General features: G+C 40.2%; 2 protein-coding genes across 2 annotated transcripts; both read left to right on the top strand.

Moving 5' to 3' along the window:
- The first annotated feature begins 796 nt into the window (after positions 1-796).
- On the top strand, positions 797-17720 carry MAT1A (methionine adenosyltransferase 1A). The gene is made up of 9 exons (XM_053949655.1): positions 797-1128; positions 7762-7839; positions 8340-8462; positions 10139-10251; positions 11825-11968; positions 12622-12840; positions 15828-16010; positions 16536-16669; positions 16958-17720. Exons 1-9 carry the CDS (start codon positions 1035-1037, stop codon positions 17058-17060), a joined length of 1191 nt encoding a protein of 396 aa, XP_053805630.1. The 5' UTR covers positions 797-1034; the 3' UTR covers positions 17061-17720.
- A 2517-nt stretch (positions 17721-20237) lies between these two features.
- On the top strand, positions 20238-24634 carry LOC128791777 (uncharacterized). Its single transcript, XM_053949658.1, has 6 exons — positions 20238-20436; positions 20753-20832; positions 21253-21367; positions 22009-22115; positions 22349-22463; positions 23299-24634. The coding sequence occupies exons 1-6, from the start codon at positions 20373-20375 to the stop codon at positions 23484-23486; spliced, it is 669 nt and encodes a 222-aa protein (XP_053805633.1). The 5' UTR covers positions 20238-20372; the 3' UTR covers positions 23487-24634.
- Positions 24635-26472: the final 1838 nt, after the last annotated feature.

Raw genomic sequence — 26472 nt, 5'->3', positions numbered from 1 at the left:
TTCTTATATACTCCCTTAAAGACACAAATACTCACTAGATGCCCTCTGCCTTCATACCTGACATACCATCAGCATATTCCAGACATGAGCCATTTGACTAGAAGAAATTCTTTGCAGCAGAATTGATCACTGAGTTCTGAGATGCAGCAGTTATTGTATTTATAAGGGTTGTGGAATATAGTATGGGAATATGATACAAAAATATAATGAAATGGACCTGGATTAATAGAAGAAAGGACAGCGGAAAAGAAAAGCAAAGGCTGAAGGGCAAGCTCTGTGTAGCAGACTGAAGCAGCCGTGGTGCTAGATCTTATCAGATGTTTTGTCGCTCAAACATGCACGAAAAATGAATGAAAATTAAAAAAAAACAATTCATTGGGGAATTCTAGTTTTGTAGAGATGAAAAGGTAAAAGGAAAATAAAGTTTTACAATGCAGAGCAACCTTCTTCTAGTCCTTTGTTAGGAAAGATGTGAGTTTACACATTTTGTATCCATCCCTGCAAAACCACAACACAGAGCTGGAAGTACACCATAGATCCCAGAATCAGGGGAGAGCCAAAGAGAAAAGCAGCTGACCTGAACTGTCACTAGCACTCCTGCTTTACTTCATGCTCAGTGGTGCTGCTAAGATAACCAGTCTTGCACAGGTTGAATCCAGAGCGTTTCCAAGAACTGAGTTAATTAGTGAAGTATCCTAAAGTTAACTAACTCCCCTGCCAAGAAATGGGCTCTTCCATTTTTCTCACATGATTATCTGGGCACTTTCACTTTTCCATATATAGGAGCAGCTCAGGGACTGACAGATCAGGCTAGGTAGGGATACAGACTCCAGGCACATGCATACTCCTTGCACGCAGGCACGGATGCAAGCACATGCTGCTTTCACACACTGAAATTCAAGTTAGCCAAAGAGGTAATAAGTGAAGACAGCAACAGTCGTGCTGATAAGAAGAGCCTTCTTAAACAGAAGGCACTGAAGTTAGAGCTCTTCAACCACCATTTATAATAATCCATCAGGAAAAGCATCAGAACCATGAATGGGCCAGTGGATGGTTTATGTGATTACACGCTTGATGATGAAGGGGCTTTCATGTTCACATCGGAGTCCGTGGGAGAAGGACATCCAGGTAAGAAGCCAGCTCTTGTAAAAGTCTAAAAAGTATAATATTTTCATTTGAGGCGTTTTAAAAGCCTAAAGAAGAATCCACCTGGTGTTAATCTTACTAGAGAAGTTATTTGTAATAGCTGCTTTTCTACTTTATTTCTAGTGGACTTTGTCCATACAGACTGTAGAATTGCTATAACTACAGTGCTTCCAACAGGAGTTTATGTGCCTTTGTAGGGGGTGTGTTCAGCTGAGGAAGACAGTGAGGTTTATGGGTGCTGCTCCTTCCTTTTCATCTAAATTTCTTTCAGTATTCATGTGAAGACACTACTGTATCTCTGACAGGCTCAAATTTCACATATGGGTAAGAATGCATCGCTTGCTTCTCAAGTTCCATATCTTTATGGACCCTGTGGAACTGTCCTGCACATATGGAGTGGTCTAAGACTGTCACCTATGACAGGAATATCCCTAAGTAGTAGCCTATCTTAGAGCCTTTTTTTAGTGGTCCCAGCAGCTGTACATGGCAAAGCCACCAATTTACCCCCCACCTCCCACCCCTTTCCATCATCTGATGCAATATATGGAATTGCTTAAGCAAATAGTGGACAGTTATTTGCTAAACTTTATGTATGGTCAGCAGAGATTAGTTCAATTTTATTGAAAACAAATATTCATCCACCATAAACATACACCTTATGTCAACAGCAACTGTTCCCTCAAGTGAGGCCAGGGGACAATGGGCTATTTGAGGTCCTGAAAAGTGTATTTATTTTAGAAGCTGATTTGGTGGCCTGTTCTTTTTGCTGTAATAAGGCTTTTCAGGTCTGTATTCATATTGTGTGAGTGAACCATAAATTGGCAGAATGAATTTATAGCAGAGGATAAAAAGGTCAGCAATAAGAACTTTATAGTTTGATACTCTTCTAGATTAACTTATTACTGCAGATCAAATCCATGGCTGATGCAATTGAGTACCTCTCCATCAATGTGAAGTCAACTACATCAGGTTAAACAGGTTGGGGTTCTTTCTGATGTAACACAGTCAGAAAATGACAGCCACGTTTTGTCCTTGGAACCTATGTCCCATGTCAAATTTATATTTATTTACATCCTGTGTCTGTAGTGCTATGTAATTTCATGGGGAAAAGAACATAATACAGTGCGGTAATTTTATGTGGATGATGTTATTTCCAAAGATAACTGGTCGCAAGTTATGCTACTCTAATCATTGTTTTCTAATCATTTTGGGGCAAAAATAGGGAAGTCTCAGAGCAGAGAGAGTTCAACTGAATCCCCAGATTTAGCTTTGTCCCTTGGTTTGTTTCCTTACCAATTCTCTCTTTATCTTGGTTCTTGTTTTAGAATTTGGCCAATTTTTTAGTTCTTATTCACATTCCCGCCTTTATTTCCAAACCCTCTATTGAGCCTTTCTTTTAAGCCCCATGAATATTATTTTTCTCATGTACTGAAATGCTATGCAGGCCCTCGAGAAACACAGTTACCACTTGGATATCTCTGCAGCTTCTCTCGCCTGTCAGAGCTTGCTGGGTCTCTGGGTACTATGAGATACAAAGTACCAACCTGGGATGTTTATTTTCGAGTGAGTGGAAAACTGAAATTTACCTGGGTGTTTTCAAGGCTGTGATGCTTTCTTAAACAGCCTAGACCTTCACTTAGGGCACTGAAAACCACAATGCCTATGGCAAAGGGAAGAGAGAGATTTTCCAGATCAAAGGAGGACAGGCTGGCAGTAACTCTGAGTTGTCCTGCAAATTCTTTTTCCTGGGAATCAGCACTGGATCTTAATCACCTTAGTGACAACTCTGGCTCCTGACAGCAAATTGATCACCCCTACATCCTGGCCAAACTCCCCTTTTTCCCTCTGTGGTTTTTCACAAGAGGTGTAGACATGCCATTAAGATTTTATCAGCTAGGAAAATCTTGGCTATTTCTTAAAATGAGGCTCAGTGCCTGAGGCTGTAGTTGGGCTTCTGATGTTATCTGTAGCAATAGAATTTTACTGTGAGTTCTGATTTCCTCTGTTTATACAAAATGGATAATTTGCGTGTTCTTGATCATTTCTCTTCCGTATGTGATAGTATAATTTTGCTAGAGGGCATTAATGTGAAGTGAAGATCCTGAACCAGATCTTTGTCTGGTGGAAATTTGAATTGTTCTGATTGTATTAGCTGAGTATTGAATGTTTTAATGGAGAACTTCTTAATGCACAAAGCAGGAGAAATTACATGCTTATTTATTTGAGTGTACAGAGCTGTCTTAAATCTGTGCAGTGCCTAGAGCTGGGTGTCACTGAGAAGCCCAGATTCCATAGAAGCAAGTAATAGCTGTCAATAATTAACATACAGGTACCACCTGAGCTCCCCAAAGACATTATAGAAGACTGTTTATGTCATCTTCTCACTCCAGATTCTTCAAAATCCCTTGGGCATAATGTTTGGGAATTCCTTTCAGATCTTTAATCATTTACTGGCGTAAATTCCAAACTCTCTGAAGACTTGCACATGACTTCTTCCTTTCAATATAATGATAAAAGCACACAGACAGAAGCATGAAAAAGATAACTTTTTTTTTTTTTTTTTTGTCACTGCTCCATTTTCCTTAGTCCTGGAGTGTCTGTCATGCTGCACAGGTTTCATGGTGCTTTGAAAAGCATTATGTGTTTCTATGCCCCACAATGTCTTACAAATGTCAAACCACCAAGAAGTAATTCCTTGCCCTAGCTGGCTTCAGGTGGAATTGGCTGCAAACTGCCATTCTGCCATTCAGGTTTCCAGAAAGTATCAAGGAATCTCTTTAAAAATATGAGACAAAACATCTTCTAAAAGCACCCTTCAGGTTTTCAAGCATATTAAAAGCACATGTTTATCTTGTAGATATTCACAGGAAAAAAAAAATCATGAAGGAAAAATACCCCAGAAAATGCAGATCTGTCCAGCATGTCTTATATCTAAGATTATATATACTTAATGATATGCATGAATGCAGTTCAGTAAACTGTGCATTGAACAAGGAGAACAGATGTACAAGACATTTAGACACTGCTAATATTGCAGTACCACTGCAGTTATCAACTAGCACTCCCCAAGTGTTCTTTTAAATAGGAAAAATGTACAGCACAATGCAGGTATTTGAAGTCTTTCTAGTGAAAGTCTTTTGTAGGAAAGCTGATTTTTTGATGAAATACTTATGATAAGTATCTGCATTTCTTCCCTGTTTAATTTTTTTTAGCAGAAAACTGAGAATTGCTCTGTTTGCCATATTTTGAATATAAAAATTCATATTCGAGTTTAATTTTTTTTCTGTTGATAAAAATAACATATAATTAAAAATACTGAATTTAATGTTGATGATTACAGGTTTTGAAGAAAAACAGCCTTGCCATTTCAAATGTTCAATGTTTATTATATTTACTACACCATCAAAGCCAAAGTGGCTGTGCCACTTTGTTGTGCTTTGTCAAGCTTTTTTGAATAAAATTTTCAGTTTTTATTGCTGTTCATGGTTTTTTTTCTCTGTGTGGTGAGTCTGTGAAACTGAATTCCTGGGAAGGTTCTGAGAACTTTTTTTAGGCTCTTACATACTCTACATTCATGTAACAAACTTATGTCTAACTATCTGGAAAACTGTGAAGTTTCTTCTAATTATCAGAGATCACCTTTGTTGTTGAACACCTCCTTTACTTCCTAGTATTACAACTGGGATTTTGAGTAGGGTTTATCATCAGCCTCCCCAGACTCATTTTATGGCTAGCAAGAGCTGTTTCATGGCTAGTTGGCATCTCTGCCATAAGGCTGGTGCCTGTGGGATGACTGGATTTCATGAAAAGAGTCATGGCTATCTAATACTTTCCTGCTCAGTCATTTCAGATACCCCTTTTGCAATATTCATTCTGTTGGATAGTAATTCATGACATGAAGGTATGCATGGACTGAATTCTGACCTATTAAATGGGTTTTTTAAAGATTATAACATCTCACCAGAGGTGTTCCATTATGCTCTCCCTGTTTCTAAAAAAAGGGAAAATAAAATGGAAAAAAATAATGGACAAACTTAACTCTCACATGTAGCAGATAATAAGAGAAATGGGCCAGCTGAGATGAGAAATTTAAATAACATAATGAAGAGTGCACAAAGCCTGCTAAGCATTGCTAAAAATAGGAAGCCTGGTTTTATTTTACACCAGAGACCTTTAGTAATAGACATGCCTTTACTTTAATGCATTAATCAGCCAATCATCCAGCTGGATTTCTCTTTCCTGTCTTCACAGACATATCTGTATCTGGATTTGCTGGTTGTTGCACCGACAATCAGATATGACATGTATTTTCAAACTGATTTGCTTCAGACTATTTTAATGTAAAGGTATGCTCCAAGTATAGTAGATCAAATTACTCTAATCTGTTATTTTAGTTTATTAGGGTCTCACATAGATGTTAAAGATCAGAAGGGATCTCTAAAATATGATCTGATCTGACCTTCCATAGATAGTAATATTTCATGCAAGAGTTCTTCAAGCAAGCAGTAAATGGCAGTTGAATTTCATTCATACCTTTTAAAAAGATACCCAATTTTCATGTAGACATTTGAAGGATAAGGAATCCTGCATGCCTCTAGATGAATGGTTTCCATGACTCTCGCTCTTTTCAGATTTTCCTTTTTGAGTCTTTATCTGTCTCTTTTTAACTTTCATTTATCAACTGTAGTTACATTATTTACCATCAGAAAAAAAAACCAAAACAAAACAAAAAACCACTTTTCTCTCAGCACAGTATTTTTAGGTTCTTAGGGATCAGGATCTCAATGCCTATAGGGGTTTCCTCTGGTAGGCTGCCTTTCCTTCAATCTTTCAGAACTAGATTGAGTTTGATTGATTTCATCCTGTAAGATAGACTTTTCTGATTTAGGGCATTCTTCTCATTCTGTCCTAAACCTTCCCATGGCTTCTTAACATCTTTCTTGAGCGTTTTAGCAAGAATGCATACAATAAACCCCATGTGTGCCATACAGGGAACCTAGACATGGTGGACAGTGGCATCTAATGCAGGTGAGACATGCTTCAGGTGGAGCAAGGACAGCAATAAAGGTTGTTCATTGAAACTCTGGGAGGTGAAAAAAGACTACAAAGCAGTCCCTGCCACTAGAGTTTGCTGCTGGGTATTGGACCTGCACTAAGAAAGCCATTCCAACCCCAGCTGATCTGTTGTGTCACAAAGGTAATAAACTGCATATTTTATGCTTAAAAATGTGGATATATTTCCTTATAAAAATGAAAACTTTGAAGACAGCAAGCAAAGATACATTTTTAATCACTCCTGCCACCTTTGTACCCAGGTTTGCTAAACAAGGTTCAGTTGGATATCTAATTAAATTGCAAGAATGGTGTCTGATTCCTGTTTGGTAATAATTGTCCCAAATTTAGTAATACATGTACAGTTCTTGCAAGGCTGAAAGTTCCAACGCAGCCTACATTTGCTAATTGTCATTTGTGTTCATTGTTTTTGTGTTGAAGTGGTGAGATGGGAGTGAATATGGGAGATGAAAGTGTCAGAATCACATTAGTTCTCCAGTCCTTGATTTGTCCCTCTTAGCTAAATGTGCACCTTCCTCATGAAAATAAGTGTGAATTTATTTTGACTTGAGCTTAAGTGTATTAAAGGCTCTAATGACAGACTCTTACAAAACATTGCTTTCCAACAGATTGTGTTGCACACAGCAAGGCAGGAGATTAATTTATTTTGCCACACAGCTTGTTATGGCAAAATCTAAAAGCAATACTAGGCCTTTTTTTAAAGAACAATAAAATTAAATTATATAAGAAAATTTATCATTTTCATGTGAAAGACATTGCTATGGGTGATGCCCTTTTGTGTCCATTAGATTAGCTAGATTATTTGATTAAGATTCAATATTTGTTTTATAGATTAGAAAATAAAGGAAGAAAAAGATAAAATATCATTGTGACAAACTCGAGCTGAAACCTTTGTATTTGGCATGTAACTAAAAGTTTACCTCAGGCAAACTTCAGCTGGTAACCCCTTCTTTGCTTCTGTGTTTGTATTCTCTGTGCTGCTTTGGGTGGATTGCAGGAATTAGGAGGTGACACTGCCAGATGGTAGGAAGCAGTGACAAAAAGCAACCCAAAACCCAGCCCTTCACTGAGCTGTGAATTATGTCTATTAATCTAAACACTCTCTCAGGCTTTACCAGCAGTGTTGGTCAGGTACATTGTAACTTTCTGTTGAGGCGATGGAAGCTGGTGCTGGAACGTCACCACTCCATTAGAGCACCACTGGTTTGCAGAGCTGGTGGTGCTAGAGAAGGAGAAAGCTGAGAGTAAAATCTCTTAACCTCTCAGGTTATTCTGTGCATTGCACACTTGTTTCACATCTAAGTGCAGAAAACTATGGACAAAGTTCTGGTTGGTTGGTTTGCACTGATAGGTGAATGCCCCACTGTGCCTACTGAGTTTGCTGGAAGGATGTTTAATGTGTTTTTCTATTTAGCTACATTAAATATGCCAGTAATAAGCAATAAAAGAATTCCTTCTGAAATACCCACTGAAAGTGATGCAAACAGTCCAAGTTTGGAATTGAGTGCTGCGGTTTTGAATCACAGCTTTGATGTCTTGCAGATAAAATCTGTGATCAAATCAGCGATGCTGTACTAGACGCCCATCTCAAACAGGACCCGAATGCCAAGGTTGCTTGTGGTAAGCTGTTTGCTGCTTTGCTTTAAGTCATCACACAATCACATTATTTTTTTACGATGTTTGCAAGGACCTAGCTTGTTTCACTCTCAAAAATGACATAAGAATTTCAGTTTTCAAGAGGAGAGATGAGAAGAAACAGTAAAAGTTTTTGTAAAGACTGAAGAGCAAGCAGGCTGTGGAAGAGTAGAGCCATTGATTTTGTGTGTGGACTAAATTGTCCTGGAAGAAACAGGTGCATATCACTGAATCATGCTCAGTGTTATGACTTTCTCATTTGTAAATTGGACATACTAATTTTTTCCTTGCTTTCAGACAGATGGTGAATATGAAACAAATTTTTTATAGATGGAGTTACAATGCTAAAAATATGGACAGAAAGGATTTACACTGTATATACATCCAATAGATCTCTCAAAATCAGCATGATCACAAACACAGTTCTGTGTCTTAGTGGCTGGCTTATTCTGCTATTGTAATCCTGTTCTCATCTCTCTTTTCAGAGACAGTATGTAAGACAGGAATGGTGCTGCTCTGCGGGGAGATCACTTCTCGTGCTATTGTGGATTACCAGCGAGTTGTCCGAGATGCAATTAGACATATTGGCTATGATGATTCAGCTAAAGGTTGGTGGAAAAACTCATGAAATCGTGGAAAAGCAAGCAATAGGCAACTGCAAAACAGGTCTGTCACCACTTCCATACAGGGGCTTTAGCAAGCCTGATACAAAATTAATGTGCTGTGTGAAAGCTGCTTACATGGTGCTACATATTACATTTTCTGGCTTTACCCCAGTAAGTAAAAACCTTTTACTAGTTAAAACTGAATTTGGAGTAGGCAGACTATACTTTGAGCTGTGGTATTTGGCCACAATAGTTAACTGCAACTTGAACCATAGAACCTGTCACTCCTCCAAACTTGCAAAAACTTGACTCTTGGTTTTTCATTTGGCAAGCTGATTGTTGCATCTTGTTGCAAAAGAGAGAGAAGAAACCTAGTTAATTTCATTTGTATTTTTGTATTTTTCCTTTGTATTTTTGTACTGCAGTAGCATTTAGAATTCCCAGGTAAATGTGGTTGTCACTGCAGGGTGCTTTGTTAGCTCTGAATATCTCCTTTTACACTCCTTTTACACTGAGCAGTGTGTTGTCCAGACCTAGGACACATTTCACTTTGCACACATTGCACCAGACACATTTCACTTTCTGATTTGCATGTATCTGTTTATACAGTAGAAATAGTCCAAGTATTCTGTTGCAGTGAAGTGTATCTTTTAAGAGCTTTTGGTTTACAAATTGTTTACTGCAGTCCTTTGATTGCAATCGAATTTGCAGGAGGTTGTGATGGGGGAATATTACAGCAGCTCAGCTCCAGGTTGCCTGCACTGTCACACAACAACAATGCTTCCAGAACACAGAAGCAAATCTAGGAGGTCATAAATCTCCTTTTTATCCAAACTGCCAACAAAGATGAGGGGACATTTGGTGACCCAGTGAAAAACAATTTCTAGAAGTAAAAAAGAACGCTAAACCAAACAATTATGTACAGAAATATAATTTTCTTCTCTACATAGTCTACTGAAAAGAGGGTGAAGAGCATTCAAGTGGATCATATGCATATGGATGTGTATATATGTTGTACTGGCTGAACATGAGTTTGGTCAGAACCTGTCAGTAGCTACAGTTCTAGAAAGGTTGGATTTGGAGAGGAGCAAGTTACTATTAATATACCTAGGAAGGGGTGGGAAATTTTGCCACAATCTTCTGTAAGTCTTTCAATTTCTTTTTAAGACCTTATTTTTGGTCTTGGAAAGCCATATAAATTCCCATTTCCAGATTTGTTGTGAGACCTGAATCTGGTGTTTTTCTGTTTGTGGTTCATGCAAAATCCCATGAGAGATTTAAGTATGGACACTGCTTTGTATGTATTACAAATAATGTGGAGAGAACAGAGTCTTCCGTTGCTGAAAACTCAGCTTCTGGGAATTCCTGTAGAGGTCTTCATTAGTATTCATTTGGGAGAGGCTCGTAATCTGATTTGGCTTGGCACAGGGAGTCAGTGCAAGAAAAAATAACCAGTAACAAGCAAGAAAGGCAACTCTGTATGATCCACCCCATCAAAAAAAAAAAAAAAAAAGGTTTCAAGTGTGGTATTGACAAAAATTTTACTAAAGAATAGCAGTTTGGTTTTGAGTTCTGAATGTGGTATCCTTCAGAGTAAAAATTATGTCCTCTGGTTGCATGTTACATTCCTAAATTGTGACAGAAAAAGCTAATTCACTGCTATTCTTTTTTCCAAATAGGCTTTGACTACAAGACTTGTAATGTTTTAGTGGCACTGGAACAGCAGTCACCTGATATTGCCCAAGGTGTTCATCTACATAGGAATGAAGAGGATGTTGGTGCTGGAGATCAGGTAGACATAGCATCACATCTAAAACACCAAAGCTGTTTTAATGGGAAAAGTTGACTCCAACTTAATGCCCTATTTTTTATGTCAAAACCCGTGTCAAAGTATTTCCACACTTCTCTTTACCCCAGAATAAAACCCATAATTATACTAAAACAGTTGGAGGTTCCCTGAGGGCAGACTTTTGTCTGGTATTGTTTTAGCACTCCAGGCAAATCAGGAGAGCTCTGGCAATTTGTACTGGCTGAGGAGGTTCCCTTTAGAACTCAGCAAAGGTTTTTTGCTTATGTCTTTCATGTTCTTGTTGTGTAGTTTTAGGTTCATCAGACCATTCATCTTGCAGCCAGTCTTGCCATGTAACATAGAATAAACAAAGGATCTTTTCACATTCAAAGAGCTGTTGAGATTTGGTGCAGCAAAAAAGTAGGTGATGTTTCACCTGCCCTTGGCATGAGTACAATAAATACCAGAGTACATCTAATTCTCACTTATTCCCAGAGGCAGCTCTTGTAATAGGTGTTCCATGCAATTAAGGCTGTCCAAACTGAGTTTCTCTGAGTTAAAGAATACGTGTAGGCATTTATGCTGTGATCCCAAGAGAAAGATACTAACAGAAAAACTGCATAATGTGACTGATGCCATATGAGTTAATTTAATATTTACTAGTTATCATTAGAAGTGATATCTAATTTATACGAGTGCTGTTGAGAGCTGTAAGTGCAAGTATCAGAGTTCAGGAGCCAAGCTAATATTGTTAAAAAAATACCTTGAGGACTAAATTAAAATGCTTTTCTGCTGTCATGGGGACATAATACTACATAAGATGAAAAGAGATTTTACTTTCTTTGACACTTTGATGGCCTCACTTTCCATTTGATCCAAGTACCTTCCTGTCTTTTTTTCCCTTTTTTTTTTCCCACAACATACACTGGATGAGGAGAAAGAAGAAAATGCTGCTAATTCTATTTAGCAAATGATAATCTGATGCAGGGAACATGACAGAATTATAAAAGTAATGTATAACAGTATAAATATAATATATAACAGTATAAGCTGTGACTCTAAGCATGTGGCATTGAAAAATCTGAGGCAGGTGCCTTAAACAGTGGGTATGTCCTTCATGGAGTGCTCACACCCCATTCCACTGAAATTTCAGATGTGAGCTGCAGTAAGTATAACTATGTCTGTATTCATACATAAAAGCCTCTGGAACATTTCCAGGCTACTGAAAACCTCTTTCCCATGACAGAATAGTCCTGAAATATTTTCTCCAGCAGATTTTTTTTTCCTGTGAAAGAACCTATTGGTTTTTTTCATAGAAATGTCTTCATTTTTGTTCAGGTTCGTAGCTCAACATGTAAGCCTCCACGCTAGTGAAAAAATTCTAGGAACATGTTCTGCTTCTCATTACACTGTAACATGTTGGAGCCTGATCTGAGTTTTGGCTTCCTGCACTGTGATGTAAAACAGTAGAAAGTAAACCTGAGGATACTGCTGACTCTTTGCTTCAGATTAAATCTCATTCCTTTTGATTGTGGTGCCTTTAACAGTGATTGAAGTATGTTCTCTCCTCCTGTAGGGTTTGATGTTTGGCTATGCAACAGATGAGACAGAAGAATGCATGCCCCTAACAATTATTCTTGCTCACAAACTGAACGCCAGGTTAGCAGAGCTGAGGCGTAGTGGAGAACTCCCTTGGCTGAGGCCCGACTCTAAGACACAGGTAAATACTGCAGGGGATTGTCCAGAAAGTTAGAAACCAACACCTTTTCTTTCCAGAAATACTGAAATTTTTTTTGAAGACAGCAGTTGATGTGTTTCAGCCTATCAGGATAACCTACAAGTAGCAGATCAAGCTTTTCCACTGCTTGTGACATTGTCTCCTTGGCTGTTGGAAAATGGTTAACTTAGAGCTCTTCACCACCTGCCAGCGAAGGGACATTTAACCCTTCAGAACAAAAGTGCTTTTGCTTGTTGGAAAAGTGACATCCAAAGGATTTATTTGTATTTAGGGGTTCAGGCTGACATTTTCAAGATGCATGAAGAACATAAATTTCTGAGGCTTGAGTGTATTGAAGGAAGCCCCACCTGAAAGACATATTTTGAATGATTTCATAGAGAATCAAGTTGTCCTTATTGAGTTGGGTTTTTTCTTTCTTTCTTTTTTTTTTTCCTTTAGCATAGCAAAGATGCAGTGAGGAAATAGGCTTCATTTCTCATACCCCGGCATCACTGTGAGCACTGATCACTGTATTGTCAGTACTGACATTTTGCTACAGCTTTGCTTTTGGAATAGCCTGGGTGACATTTGATGAATACCACTAACACATTTACGGCAACTCTGTTGTTTTTTCCCGTTGTCCCTGTGCCCCTCAGGTGACAGTTCAGTACGTCCAGAAGAACGGAGCAGTGATCCCCGTGCGTGTTCACACCATTGTGATCTCGGTGCAGCACGATGAGACCATTTCTCTGGAGAACATGCGCAGAACCCTGAAGGAACGGGTCATCCACGTCGTTGTCCCTGCAAAATACTTGGATGACAAAACCGTTTATCACCTTCAGCCTAGCGGACGTTTTGTTATTGGTGGGCCTCAGGTTTGTGTGTATTATTTTGGTGGTCTTATGAGGTTACTTTTCACTATATGTTTGTCTTCAATGGTTTTGGCATCTCTGTCCCAGGGTAAGGAGCAAGCTGCCCAGTGGAAGACTTTTCCTGCAGCTGGATGGGGGAGAAGGGCCCAGGGTTTCACATGTCCTGTGCCAAAGTAACCTTTGAGGGCCTGGTGATACTGTACTTGTGTGGTGACCAGGCAGGCAAGTCTGCATCCAATTTTCCATTGCATGTAGAGTGTAGAGCCCAGTTCTGGGTTTTCTCAAACCCTCTGGGGACCAGCACTGAGTGAGACCTGCAATCCTTCCTCATGGGAAGCACTTCTTTCAGAGAGATGGACAAGAGAAGCTTTACTTCTCTTACAGTGAACCCACTTTTCAGATCTGCATAGCTCTCACTGTTCTGTCTGACACCAGTAAGAGTTGAAGGTATTCATCTGTCCTGAAAATCAGCCCCAATAAGACTTCTTCTGTTGAGAAAATAAATGTTCCTCTTACTTGAGGATGCAGGAAATGGGATTTATAATTTGATCCTGTACTCACCAAAGTCAGGAAGAACTTCCACTCTCTTTAGGATCAGCAGTTCTGAGATTTAGTTTTTGAAAACAAATTTACCATTATGAATGTTTTAATCTTCAGATGCCTTCAGAACTATCACAACAAAACTTCAAAGCTCCTTCCTGAAATTAGGTTCAGTTTTACAACAAATCCAAGTAGACAGTGTTTTCCCTTTGTTTTAAAATTCATTCACTTACCAGAATTTTCTAGAATTATTTCTAAAGCACTCTTTTTAATATTAGTGCCATGTAACAGGTAGGAAGATATCAAGACTTATAATTATTGATTCTACAAAAAAAAAAAAGTATTTTTATGCAGTTGAATGGGTTGTATCACTGTAATTTTGTGTATCATTGACATCCTAGACTATGCACAAAAGGAAAGTCAAACTTGAGCTGTAACTTAGAGTGAATGAACCAAGGCAGCAATCATAGCTACATACAAAAAGAAGGCTACACACAGGAAAAATGTTATGTGTGCAGTGAAGTGCACCCATTAAAAATGTAAATCTTTCAGATGTGTACTGAACTGCATCCATTTAAAAAATGTACTATAATTACAAGTGATTAGCCAGCCAGGTATTTCTCGCTACTCTTGTGCTGGAGCTGGGTTGCATGTGTTTGCACATAGGAACTGAGAAAAGTCACAGTGTGCATTTACAGCTGTTTAAACCTGGCCTAAGTTTACTCAGTATGGATCAATCTGCCTATGTGTCCATGACCTTCCAACTGCTATCATCACTTGTGCAATTTACAATGGCATTGCAGCAACCAGAAAATAACTATTTCTCCTCTTGACTTTAACAACTTTAGCTTTCTGCTTATTTCTCAGAAGAGTGTCACTCAGTTTTATTTTTAACAAAGCTAGCTACAGGAGGCTGTCTTACCTCCAGCTCAATTAATCTAAGGAAGATACACATATTTAACTTGGGATTTTCATCTTATGTTTTTGAGTATGGTGGGACCTTGAATTCTGGCTATGGCAAAATGAGTTGGTTTGCTGCTGTCATTGTTTTCCCACCAGCAATACCTGCTGGTGTGATGAGGACAGACATTACAGCTCATCACAACGATGACTTCCACATGCTTTACAAGTGCATTTGTACTTGTTCAGCACCTTTAAAACAAGGGGTGGTTTTTTTGCCTTTCACATATCCATTTATTCTTCGTCTCACTCAGTTCTGCAGCCAAGTCATGGTGGCACGCAAGGTGTTCTCATTGCAACTGTCTGCACCATCAAAAAATTGATGTTTGAGGCAAGCAGAAAAACCCAAGGACAGGATCCTTTAATACACGTTCAGCTATCTAAAATCCAGATTTACATCACAGTGCTTTCTTAGCAGAATAGAAAAAACAGTGCCAAAGGTTTACTTTTGTGTATATGCACAGTTTTTCTAAGAAAAACTTTAACTCCTCACTTGTGTTTGCCATGCAAACATTCCAGCAGTTGAATTTTAGTGACATGATGTTCTGAGGCAAAGAATTTCAAATCTGCCTGCACAGGTGGCAGTGGAATTTAAAACTTGAACATGTTTTCTTTCACACCAGAAAGTCTAAGGATTTAGTAAATTGCAGGGGTCAGACAATTAGTCTGGTGTTGATCAGCTAACTCAGATCAATTGAAAAGCACTTGTGAGGAGCAGTCAGGATAGCTGTAGGCAACTAGAATATTATCTGCACTTCCTTATTTAATATTTTAGAATACTCATCTATAAGTGTCTGTTGTTAGAAAGAAGTAATCCTTTCTCAATTTCCTATAACTGCCTAGTATTCCATACCTGTTGTGTAAAGAAAAAATTAGACTATAAATATTTTGGGGTTGGAAATGCAGTTTTTAGTACATATATGACAGTCTCTGATACTGCACTGGAAGTGCTGGATGCCAATGTCCATGTGACCATCTATAATGTACCACTGACATAAATAAAACTAAAAAAAAGAATCTACTGTAAATAAAAAAGGAATCTACTATTCACACAATTTGTGATTTTGACTAAAAGATAGGAAAGCCCGGATTGGTTTTTTTTTTCATAATTTAAACAGTGTGAAATCTCTCAAGGGTTCCTTTATGGCACGTAGCATTTTAGCAGTATTCTGTAATAGGTTTGGATACTTAATAGGTAATTTCTAAATCAAAGCTTCCATATTTACAATTAAAACATGTTGTAGCTATCTGGGTGTAGGCCTGTTTGCTTGATTAACCAAACAAATTTGTGAATGGTTTATCTTGAGAATCTGGCTTTAAAGAACAATTACAGCCAGCATTGGACCTTGGTGAGACAAGTTCATTCCTTCAGCTGCCCCCAGCAGTGCCTGTGTGGTGAACTTACACGTTGCTGCAGTATTCTGAGGGAATGCATAGCCTTGTTTGAGACTGCATGGATGTGAAACAGACAACTTCTGTCACTGCTTCAGGGTGACGCTGGTGTCACTGGGAGGAAGATCATCGTGGACACGTACGGCGGCTGGGGAGCGCACGGCGGCGGGGCCTTCTCTGGCAAAGACTACACCAAGGTGGACAGGTCGGCCGCCTACGCTGCCCGCTGGGTGGCCAAGTCCCTGGTGAAAGCCGGGCTCTGTCGCCGTGTTCTGGTTCAGGTATGGTTTGCTAAGGACGTTGCTTCTCTCAAAACCATTTTCCCTCTTTAGATTTTCTTTGAATGCCCATTGTACGAGCCCCTGTAGTAGAAGTGGTCTTGGTGATGGTTTTCTGGAGAAAGGATGACTTGATGCTTGGTTCAAGCCCACTGTAATGTCACTAACAGCCTTCTTGAAACTGAAACAAGCTTCTTGAAACTGAAAGTTTGCATTTAGCTTCTTGGCTAATTTGCTTATTGGCAATTTTTCCAGATATTTGTTGAGCCCTCAACCTTCTGACACTCACTCTCATTGAAATGAGCATGAAGTGTCTGGATAATGGGGGAGAAAGTAATCCAGAGGCCTTAGCACTTTCAAAGTTTTCTCTTCTCTGTTTCTATAAATACAGATTGTGCAAATATGAGAAGTGAAGAAGAGGCGTTAGTTTTCATGAGATGATTCATAAATTAATGCTTTCTTCTGCTGCCCACTGCTGCCCCGAGGTGCTGTGTTTATTGGCTGACTAAGGTACCTTTTTTCCCACAGGTTTCTTATGCCATTGGGGTTGCTCATCCACTGTCTATTTCACTGTTCACTTACGGAACTTCCCAAAAAACAGAGAAAGAACTGCTGGACATTGTGCACAAAAACTTTGATCTTCGGCCTGGAGTCATTGTCAGGTAAAGAAACACACAGAAAGGAAAATATCCCAGTAGTTGCATCCAAGAAATGATTTCTTGCAAAAAAATCATTTCTTTTAGCTGTTAGTGAAGGTTTCTTCTATAATATATGGAAGTCAAATAAAACAACTTTTGCATTCCAAGAACTTTAAGTTACTTTGCTCTGATAAAAAGGTATCTTTTGGTTTACCAAAGGAATTTCAGATTATTTCATCTTTTCCATTTAATAGTAGTTATCATGAAGTATCTTAATATGAAAAAATTTCCTTCTTTTTATTATACACACAGGGATCTGGATTTAAAAAAGCCTATTTACCAGAAGACCGCATGTTATGGTCACTTTGGAAGACAGGAATTCTCATGGGAAGTGCCTAAAAAACTCGTGTTTTGACATTAGTGACATGTCACCTTTTAAAACCAGAAAGGAAGACCACTAATGATGAGGATGCTTCTGAAAATTAAATTTGACAGCTTTATATTCAGCATAAGGAATTTTAAATTTTAAAAGGAAAGAAAGAAAAGGTTATTTTCTTGGAAATTGATTTTTTTTTAAACCCTCACTGTCTTTCATTATCTAAGATATAATGGACAGAGTCTGTTTTTTAAATCAGCATAAGACAACAAAATACAGTTTACTTTTAACTGCTGCTTGTTGGTTCTTTGGATAAAGACTAAGTGTGACTCAGGTACTCAAACCAAAAGCTGAACCTCAGCCTTTGATGGGCAATGGTGAAGACGACTTTCCCAACTCTGACTAAGGATCAGCAGATCTGTTGCTTCTGATCAGACAATGGGAAATTCTGGGGTCCAATTTCCTTACTGGAGGTAGCAATGCATATGGCTGGGGGCTGCTTTGATGGGAGAAGGCTGAATAGCACCTGACAGTATCTTTGCCTCTTTTATAAAAGATGTTAACATATATGTAATATTTAAATCACCTTCAGTGCATATGTGCTGTTACTGTCGTGTTTCAATTACCTGTGGTTTTGAAACATAAGTGCTCTCCTGTGACACAACGATCATAGAATAAAAAACTTTTTCCTACCATGTATGTAAAGGTGTATATTTTTTCTATGTTTCTTTAATGTTGCTATTAAATGGTCCATCTCAACTCAGCTGCTTCTACTCTTGTCAGAATTTAGTTTACCAACATAATTTAATTTTATTTTGAAATTGTTATATGCATTTCCCTGTTAATATGTGTATGATCACTCTTTAGTCTTTGTGATTAATGGAAACTCTATGAAAAAGTATTAGATTTTTATTTGTAACTCTTAGGTTTGTGCTATGCAGTATTTTTTGATAATTTTTACTCCCAAGCATCAGGCTTATTGCATGGCTTTCTGTGTTGGGAATAAAATTGGGAATAAAATATAGCTGAGAGAAATAACTTCAAAACTTCAGCAAACACACTGAGGTTACGTTTGGAGCAGTGTCCCTCCGGAGAGCTGGTCCCGGCTCGGGGCGGTGCCCAGCTCCCGGTGGCTACCAGGGCTGGTCCCAGTGGCTACCAGGGCTGGTCCCAGTGGCTACCAGGGCTGCCCCGGTGGCTGCCAGGGCTGCTGGCGGTGTCCCTTTGTTCCTGCCGGGACCAGCGCCCGCCTCTCCTCCCCACAGGTCAGGGTCGCAGCTGCAGGTGGCCGGGACATGGCCAAGGCTGAGGACAAGGACGTCTCTGTGCCCATGTGCTGTATTGTCCTTGACAGTGGCAAACTGCTCTTTGCAAATGCCTGAGTTAGGCACAGCTTTGTTTAAACTGGGAGGGTGTGAGACCACGTTTATCTTCTGTGCTCAGTTTTGTTTGTCAGTAGGCAACAACTTAATCCTCCAGTGCAAGGCTTGTCTGTGTATGGCCCCCAAGAGGGACTTCTTGCTTTTAGCCAGCGTTCTGATAAATCTGCGCTGGAGAAGTGCTGCCACCCCGTGTTTATCTATCTCCTAAATAAGTGTCTTCATACAGCGCCTCCCGAGCAGATGTGGTGGTGGAAAGAAAGTGCCTGTGATGAACATTAAAGAAAAAGCTGCCATTTATTCCTTTCAAGTATGTCCTTTTCAAGTATAAACACAATTTATATCTAGTCAAGCCAGAGGTCTCTCACTTTTATTAATTATGCTAATGTACTCTGTGTTCTGTGTAAGTTGAGATAAACAGGTTTATGTGTAGGACTTAGCACATTAATCAGTGGGCCTCGTTGGCCCACCTGGGTACATTTTGGCAGGAAAATATCTTAAAGACCACCTGCATCTTAGAGAATGAGTTGGCAAGGATTTCCCAGGGACCATTTTCCTAACTGCATACTGGTTGTCTTCCGAGGAATATGGAATATGTGTGTGTCAGCCTCAAAAGGTAAGCTGTTTGGAGCCAGGTCCTGCTGGTCTGCCTAGAAACATTTACCTTGACCTTTGTTATTGAAGACTTGTTTTGCTAATGACCTTTTACCTGTCAGGGATGTATAGAAAGGCACATTGCTAATAATAAGGAAGTCACCATTCATGCTGACTTCATGTTTCATGGAAGTGTTACACTCCTACACATACCTGTTTATCAAGAGGTCCCTGAGATAGCACAAGCAGACATTTGTCAATGCCCTGGGTGCCTTCCTTTTGGCTTAACTTCTTCTGCAGCTCCAGGTCATAATGTAGTACACTACAACCAGCAGAAGCAAGTGAATGAAAAATTAATTAAAAAATTAAATAAAAATAATTTAAAATTAATTAAGAAATAAACAAATGTGTTTCATAACATGACATGAAAACATAAAGTCCATTCTCAACAAAAAGAAACACCTGCAAATGAAAGGAACAGTTCTGCTCAGGTGGTGGCAATAACAACCATTAAAGGTTTGTTGGAAAGGAGAGGGTTGTGTGTGTGCCCAGCTGGTTAGCAGGAAGGTGAGGCTGAATGGCCCTAGGTTTGGCAGTGTGAGGAGATGTGTGACAGCTGTCAGGTGAAAGGCTGTGATTCTGAACCCTGCATTTCACACATGGGTCAGGCACACCCCTAGGACAATTGGATTAATCTGCTAGTAAACGTGCAGGGTAGTAAAGGTTGAACTTTTGTGGCAATTTTGCTACCTATTCAGCTCTTCCCATAAATGGATTTAACCACATGAGGATCATGGCTTCATTAAAAAGAAAAGAAAAAAAGAAAAGAAAAGAAAAGAGTAAAACTCTGGATGCTACAGGATACAGACCATAACCCATTGGTTCAAATCAGTTGTCACTTGATGTTCTACGCTTTCTCTTTGAGTATGACATACAAATTAAGGCATTATTATGTCTTCTTTATAAAAGTATATTTGTGTGTGTGTGTGAGAGGCAAACACAGAGAGAAGGCAAACACAGAAGGTGGTGAGAGAGCCATAGCATGCAAGAACGTGCATACACTGAACATGTTTACAGTAAACCAGTTAATGTGAAAATTTCCCCGTGGAGCCGGCAGCAGCAGAGCCAGCCCGCCTCAGCCAGCCTGCCCTAACAAGAACATGCCCTTGCCCTCCCCCAGACTGTTCTGGCAAGCTCTTCTTGGGCTTCCCAGCAAGTGGGGCAATATGTGCCTCCCCCTAATCCCTGATCACAGCACTGCTGTGGAGTGAGGCACAGGGTAAACATCCAGCCACACAGCTCTGTGCCTGACTCCAGGGCTTTTGCTCTTAGGCACCACAAGCAACAAATAATTACCTGTGGTCTCCTGCAGAGAGAAATGATCAGCTCCTGCCTCCTCTGGAAAATACAGTTTGTTCTAAGTTTAGCAGTTCTTCTTGCAGGTAAGATGTTCTTGACTATGACTAGCAATTATTTAAACAGGGCTGTCTTAGAGAAATGAAGGGCCTGCTTGGGAACCCAGCTCTGAGTGGCCCCAAGCAGGTGCTTACATTGCTGTTTCCAACAAATCAATATTTGTACAGATTATTCAGATTTGAGCCCTGATCACCTCGGATATACAAGCTGGTACTAGGACTGTGGGATAGGGTAGAAGCAGGATAGAAGAACAGTTCCTCTGAACAAGTGGTATTTGGGGTTTGTTCCTGTGTCAGGAGGGACTATGACCTAGCTAAGTACCTGCTTCTGCTTGTCTTTTAGATTTTACTGAAATCAGAGCTTTTGCCGATCTAAGTGAATGCAAAAGTGCAACCATAGATGATGTGAATGGGAGTCTCAAGGTAAGAGGTTGGCTGACCCAGGGTCTGTTCTGCACCCACCTCCTGTGCTGGTGGGCTCCTGCTGTGTCTGCCTGTGCTGCTGGGCAAGCACAACTCGTGTATTGCTTTGGCAATGTACAAAGTACATGCTGGGGAGGGGAGGCACACGCAAGAGCAGAAAAACATTAGTGTCATCTGACTTACCACAGCTTTGGTCCTGCTACTGCTTGTCCAAAAATGTCCTTGTAGATATATTTTCCAGTTTTGCTCTGCTTTAGATATATAAAGTGGCTTGAACATAAGCAGAACAGCGAGATAAATAACAGTAGCTACCTAGAAATACCTGAGCTTCTTTATTTACATGTGTTCACAGATAGGTTAATTCTAAGGCTCCAAAGTCTTTCCTTTTCAACTTCAACTTTTTCTCCCCTATCTCCACAGAAATATTCAAAATGCTTGCCTGACATTATTGCCGAGGGTGAAAAAGCTTCAATCAATTTCCTGGCATGGACACTGCAAGAAACACTTGATCTGCTGCGCCCTGTTCAGGAGAAATGTGAGGCCCCTCCTGAACCAACGCTCCCCTTTGCTGGGCGTTGAACAAAGTGGCAGAGGAGAAGCACACAGGAAATTCTTTCTACTACAGAATGAACCAAGTGTCTGCATTTCTTTAGGGGAGGAGGGCATAATGTAAAAGATATCTCAGCAACAGGGAGCACTGGGATTGGGGAGGCACGGCAGCACAAACAGGGGGTCCTGCTGTCTCTGCAGCCCAGGCACCGGTGCTGAGCAGCAGCACAGTCACAGGGCCAGCAGGGTCTGCTCTGCCCTCCAGCCTCTGTGCTGCCTTGGAGCTGGCATGCCAGTCACATTTTTCCAAGAAATATTTGGATAGGTTTGGCCACAATAGCGCTGAATGTCAGTGCTGCAAATGCAAATGCCACAGTGAGCCACCTCTAAAGTGTAACTGGGGCTGACCCTGTAGTCACAGTGACAAGTGAGGGGAAAATTTGGTGGGTGTGGCCAAAAAAAAATGTGAGGGGACAAAAAAATTTTAAACAAGCAAAAATGCTTGCTTTGATGATGTCAGCTGGCGGAGACAGGTCAATGAATTTGCTTGGGAAAGGAAAGCTTTTATACCCACTTTCACTCTGATATATTGTTTTCTCACTCTCTTTCTTTTTATCCATCCAAAAGTTTGCAAGCAGCTACCTCCATGCCCGCGCCCAGTGGCCCCAAAAAACGGGGGGCTCGTGTGTGTGACCATTGACAACACTCAGTACTGCAAACCCATGTGCAACAAGGTAACATTCCTGCCTTACTGCTGCTATATTGCTGCACCTATTCCTTCCTTTGGTAAAGCCTAAGGTAAATTACATAAAGCGTAATTTTGCTTGCTATACTTTTTTTTATATCCCTCAGGGCTGGGAGAGGTTGTAGTGTTTGTACTTCCCTGCCCTGTTTTTTCCCCTTGCAGTTACCATGATGTACCCTAAGACAGTGTTTGTTTATTTTCTCCCCACCACTGTTTCCCAAGGGTTATGACTTCCAGTTCCTCAGAAGGAGCAGGCTCTATGAAGTGTGTGGCAATGCCACGGGGTTTTCCTGGACCACGCAGCTTAGTGGGGGAAAGGCACTGGCTGTTTGCAACCGTGAGTGCTTCTCAGATATATCTGTTCATAAGGACACGAGGCTTCCTCTCTTTTGTTCAAAAAAATAGGAGGAAAGAAAAGTTTCTCTTTTCGTGACAGCCTTGTCATGTGTGACATTGTGAGAGTCAGTGCTGAGCTGGCAAACTGATGAGCAATAAAACACATTAGCTATAATACTCTCATGAAGGCACTGCTGTTTCATCTTGGGGTACTAAATAAGGCATTTATGCAAATGTTTGTGGGAAGATGGACCTGTTTTTTTTAAAAAAACCAGAAAACTGGTATCATCCTAACACAAACTCCATGTTGCACAAGGGTTGTGTGCACGGGACAGACAGCAAGAGGACATAAATCTGTTTATCTTGCAACAATAGTTGAAGAATCTCAGCAAACTGGCCAACACCTGTATGTACAGACAATAAAGCCCAGCAGCTGGGCCCTAGCCAGCAATGATGCCATCTTCATGGCAGCCCAAGGACTGTAAGACTGCTCCCATTTTATCCATTGCTCAATCTGTGACCCAAAGCAGGCTGTATGACTCTGTTGTTATTGTCTTAATTTAAAAATAAATGTGCATATAGATACACAAAAGGACCACTCGACCACTCCTATGTTTAATGGAAAATATTTTACCGTTGACAGTGCCTGGTTGCTAGAGCAGTTGCTAGTTGTTTTCCAAGGCTTACTAAAAGCAAGCAATCATCTAGACAATTATTCCAGGTTGGAGACTTTAGTTTAGAAAATTGGAATCCCAGCACATGTTTAAAATCAGGACAATGCTAAGCTAATTCAGCTGCCTATTTATTTATTTATTATCATCTTTGATCTTTTCCAGCCTCTGAGGTGGCCATCAGTGGAGCTAAATCTGCCTATTTCCCCAGCAACAGCACCTGTGTGCACACGCTTGCCTTCCCTGAGAGTCAGGCAGAGCAGCTGAACATCTTCCTCCAGGAGATTGCGGAGCAGGGCATCGACGGCTCCAGCCGGGACCAGGGGGCCGATTGTATCATCTGTGGTTACTAGCAGCAGCCTGAGCACAGCCCTGCCTCTCACTGCACTTGGGCAGCAGAAGCAGAGCAGTGAAATCATGGCTAGCATGTGTAAACACACAGCTTTTATTTAGTTAAAGGTCTGGAGATCATGGTCATGACCTCAGCTTTGGGGTATGGATATATAGGCTAAATCTAATCCCGCAGCTCATGGCAGAAGAGTTTCAAAGAAAGAAGACCACTTTTATGGCTTTAATTTGTCTAGCTGGAGTTCAGTAAGAACTGCAGTTTTTAAATGGATGCCTTCCTATTGGCTTAAGTTCTTTAGGATGTCTGCAGATAGTTGATAGCACTGATTGTTGTCAGAAATTGTCCTGTGTCAGGGGTCCTCTTTACTGAGAAAGGGCTGTCCTTCTACTCACTTTTACAGCTGCCAGTTAATCACTATTAGTGCTCTGATGACCGCTTAAGCTGTAAGTGACAACAGTTCCTGGCTGTAGGGGTATAATACTTTATTCACTTGCTTGCTTGACTGGGGCTTAGAACAGCAGCAGAAAACCTGTCCATTGTCCACTTGGCACTAAGTGAAATTGAAGATCAAAGGCAACTTAGCACTGGTGATCCAGCTTATTTGTGGAGCTCTAGCTATCAAACAATATGCATGTGAATTATTGCGAAATATAAACAAGAAATTTAGTTACTGCTTGCTTGGTTTTCAGTGGAATCTGTGCTTGAGGTAATATTTTCATTTTCTTCTGTTGAGCAAACAGTGAAGCTGTAGATCTGAAGACAGACAACTCATCTGTTTGTGTTTCCTTTCCATTTTTTACCTTTTCCCTGTTTCTGTTGATCTGTCTCTCAGACACAGACAGCATAGTTTTGTGGTACATGATGTAAAATTGACCTATACCTCATTAATCAGCTAAATGGTTCAAATAGATATATTTACATACTTATATTTCAGGCTCAGAATCGAGTCATTACGAGTAAAAAAACCCATAAATAACCCCAGCTGCTTTAGGGCCCAGAAGCAGACATATGACAATGAGTGGAACAGACAATTACACCAGAAAGGGGATGAGTTGGCTGCTTTGGCTGCTTATAAACCATGTGGCAATAAATTAAGTCATTGTGTTGGAGACAAAAGTGCTGTAGTCTTAAAGGAAAGCAATGAGTTTTGAATCACTGGGTTTTGGTATTTATTTATTTATGGCAAACAGATTATCTCTATCAAATGAAATTATAATGGTTTTAAGTCTTTCCAGTCAAATCATCATCAACCGATGCTCACATAAAATATCTGGAGTACTTTGCAGTATAATTTTTCTACTGGTGCTAAACCCCATTTTTTCTCTGAATTTTGTTAATCTATTCTACTGACTTTCCAAACCAACCAACAAAAGAAAAGAAAAGGCACTCATATTTTATTTCATGAGGAAATCAAACCTGTAAACTAGCAGAAGAATCTGTTTAATTTGTGGGTCAGAAATCCTCATGTGAGTGTCGGACAGTGTGGAAGAATGAGGCTGAAAAGCTTTAATGATCATCTGTCATGAACTTGATATTAAGCTGGAGATTGGGTTGCTGGGGTGTTTTTCAAAAACTTGCAGGGAAGTTGTTTTGGTCTATTCCCACCACCTGAGTTCTTAGTTATAGATGAGACAGGGAGTTGACTCAATAAGCCCATATGACACAGTTAAAAACTAAAGTAAATGGTGTTATTTCCCAGAGTACATTTGCATAATTTCATTCATAGAAATGGTTGCTGAGTATTTGCATTAACTTCTTGTTGGTGTATGGCCTGTCTGAGCATTGGACCATTCCTTGTGCTCTGCTCTAGCCCCAGGATGGGGTTTGTTCTGGCACTACAGGATTGAGGAAAGAGGAAAATGCATATAGAAGGAAAGAATGTAAGAACACTTTAAACCATTAAGTTTCCAGATCAAACAACAGAAGCAGGGGAGGCTTATTTCTTGAAACAGTCTCTGAAATTTTATTTTTTTTTATGTTTTGCAATACAACCAGACTAACTTCCAGAGTTGCAACTTCCCAGAGTATCCTGCATGCTTTGGATAAATCCACCTGCATAAGTGTCAGTCAGCTAAAGGCTTCAGTAGTATTTACAGTGTAACTATAGAGAGAGAGAGATTCCTGATATTAATTAAGGGAATACAGTGCTGCATTATCCTTACTTCTCTTTCAGTCCACAAGAGAATAACTCAGTCTAGGAACTGAGCCAACAACAGTAATTACAACCCAGCCAAAACATGGAGGGCAAAGTGCAGAGAGCCGCAGCTCATGGCGACACAATCACACACATTCTCTTTTCACAGGAACTTAGCAGCAGCAGACTGGTAGACCCACTGCTTTTGGGTGGATCACAGGTAGCAAGAGTGATCCTGAGAGGTGTTATGAGTGTGAACCATCCTCCCAGGGCACTGGTGGGAGCAGGGCTGGCTCACACGGAGCCCTGCAGCGAGATCTGCGGCACACGCTTCATCCTCCAGATCACCACCGCAGTGGGGGGCAGCAGCATCAGGAAACTCATGACCAGCACTGCAGCAAAAATGACCAGCAGGATTTCCCATGGGGCCAGGATTGTTTCCACCATGATTTCCTCTATGTCAAGAGTCTGAAGCTGCAAAGCAAAAAACATGCTGCGTTATTTACTTGCAAATAGGAATTATGTCTGAATAGATGGGTTTGCATTAGCCAGCATAGGGGAGTCAGCCTCTTTGGCCTATTCCTTTCTCAGCCTGAAGAATAAACCCATTTGGGGGCTGCAGACTCTAGAAGAGCTCCTGCTTTCTCTCTCTCTCTCTCTCTCTCTCTGTGCCCTGAGGAGCTTCTGTACAGCATCAGCCTGCCTTTTCCCCCTTGGCTCAGCTGTAGTTGTTGATGCTGGTGTAAGACACCTGATCCACCCTAAAGCTGAAAATAAAAGAATATGATGGAAAGGAGAACTGGAAATTGAACAGCCATCAGAATGCATATTTTATCTTTTTCCATGGAAAATGCTT

Source organism: Vidua chalybeata, chromosome 8 (assembly GCF_026979565.1).
Source record: "Vidua chalybeata isolate OUT-0048 chromosome 8, bVidCha1 merged haplotype, whole genome shotgun sequence".
NCBI classification, from domain to species: domain Eukaryota; kingdom Metazoa; phylum Chordata; class Aves; order Passeriformes; family Viduidae; genus Vidua; species Vidua chalybeata.
The sequence above is the reverse complement of the archived record's forward strand: the minus strand, read 5'-3'. Positions and strand labels throughout refer to the sequence as shown.

Bases quoted from the DNA above. Each gene is read 5' to 3' on its own strand.
- MAT1A (XM_053949655.1), top strand. From the start codon at position 1,035: ATGAATGGGCCAGTGGATGGTTTATGTGATTACACGCTTGATGATGAA. The intron at 1,129-7,761 runs GTAAGAAGCCAG...GATGTCTTGCAG, and splicing joins CGTGGGAGAAGGACATCCAG to ATAAAATCTGTGATCAAATC. The intron at 16,011-16,535 runs GTATGGTTTGCT...TTTTTCCCACAG, and splicing joins GTCGCCGTGTTCTGGTTCAG to GTTTCTTATGCCATTGGGGT.
- LOC128791777 (XM_053949658.1), top strand. From the start codon at position 20,373: ATGATCAGCTCCTGCCTCCTCTGGAAAATACAGTTTGTTCTAAGTTTA. The intron at 20,437-20,752 runs GTAAGATGTTCT...CTTGTCTTTTAG, and splicing joins TTTAGCAGTTCTTCTTGCAG to ATTTTACTGAAATCAGAGCT. The intron at 22,116-22,348 runs GTAACATTCCTG...CTGTTTCCCAAG, and splicing joins GCAAACCCATGTGCAACAAG to GGTTATGACTTCCAGTTCCT.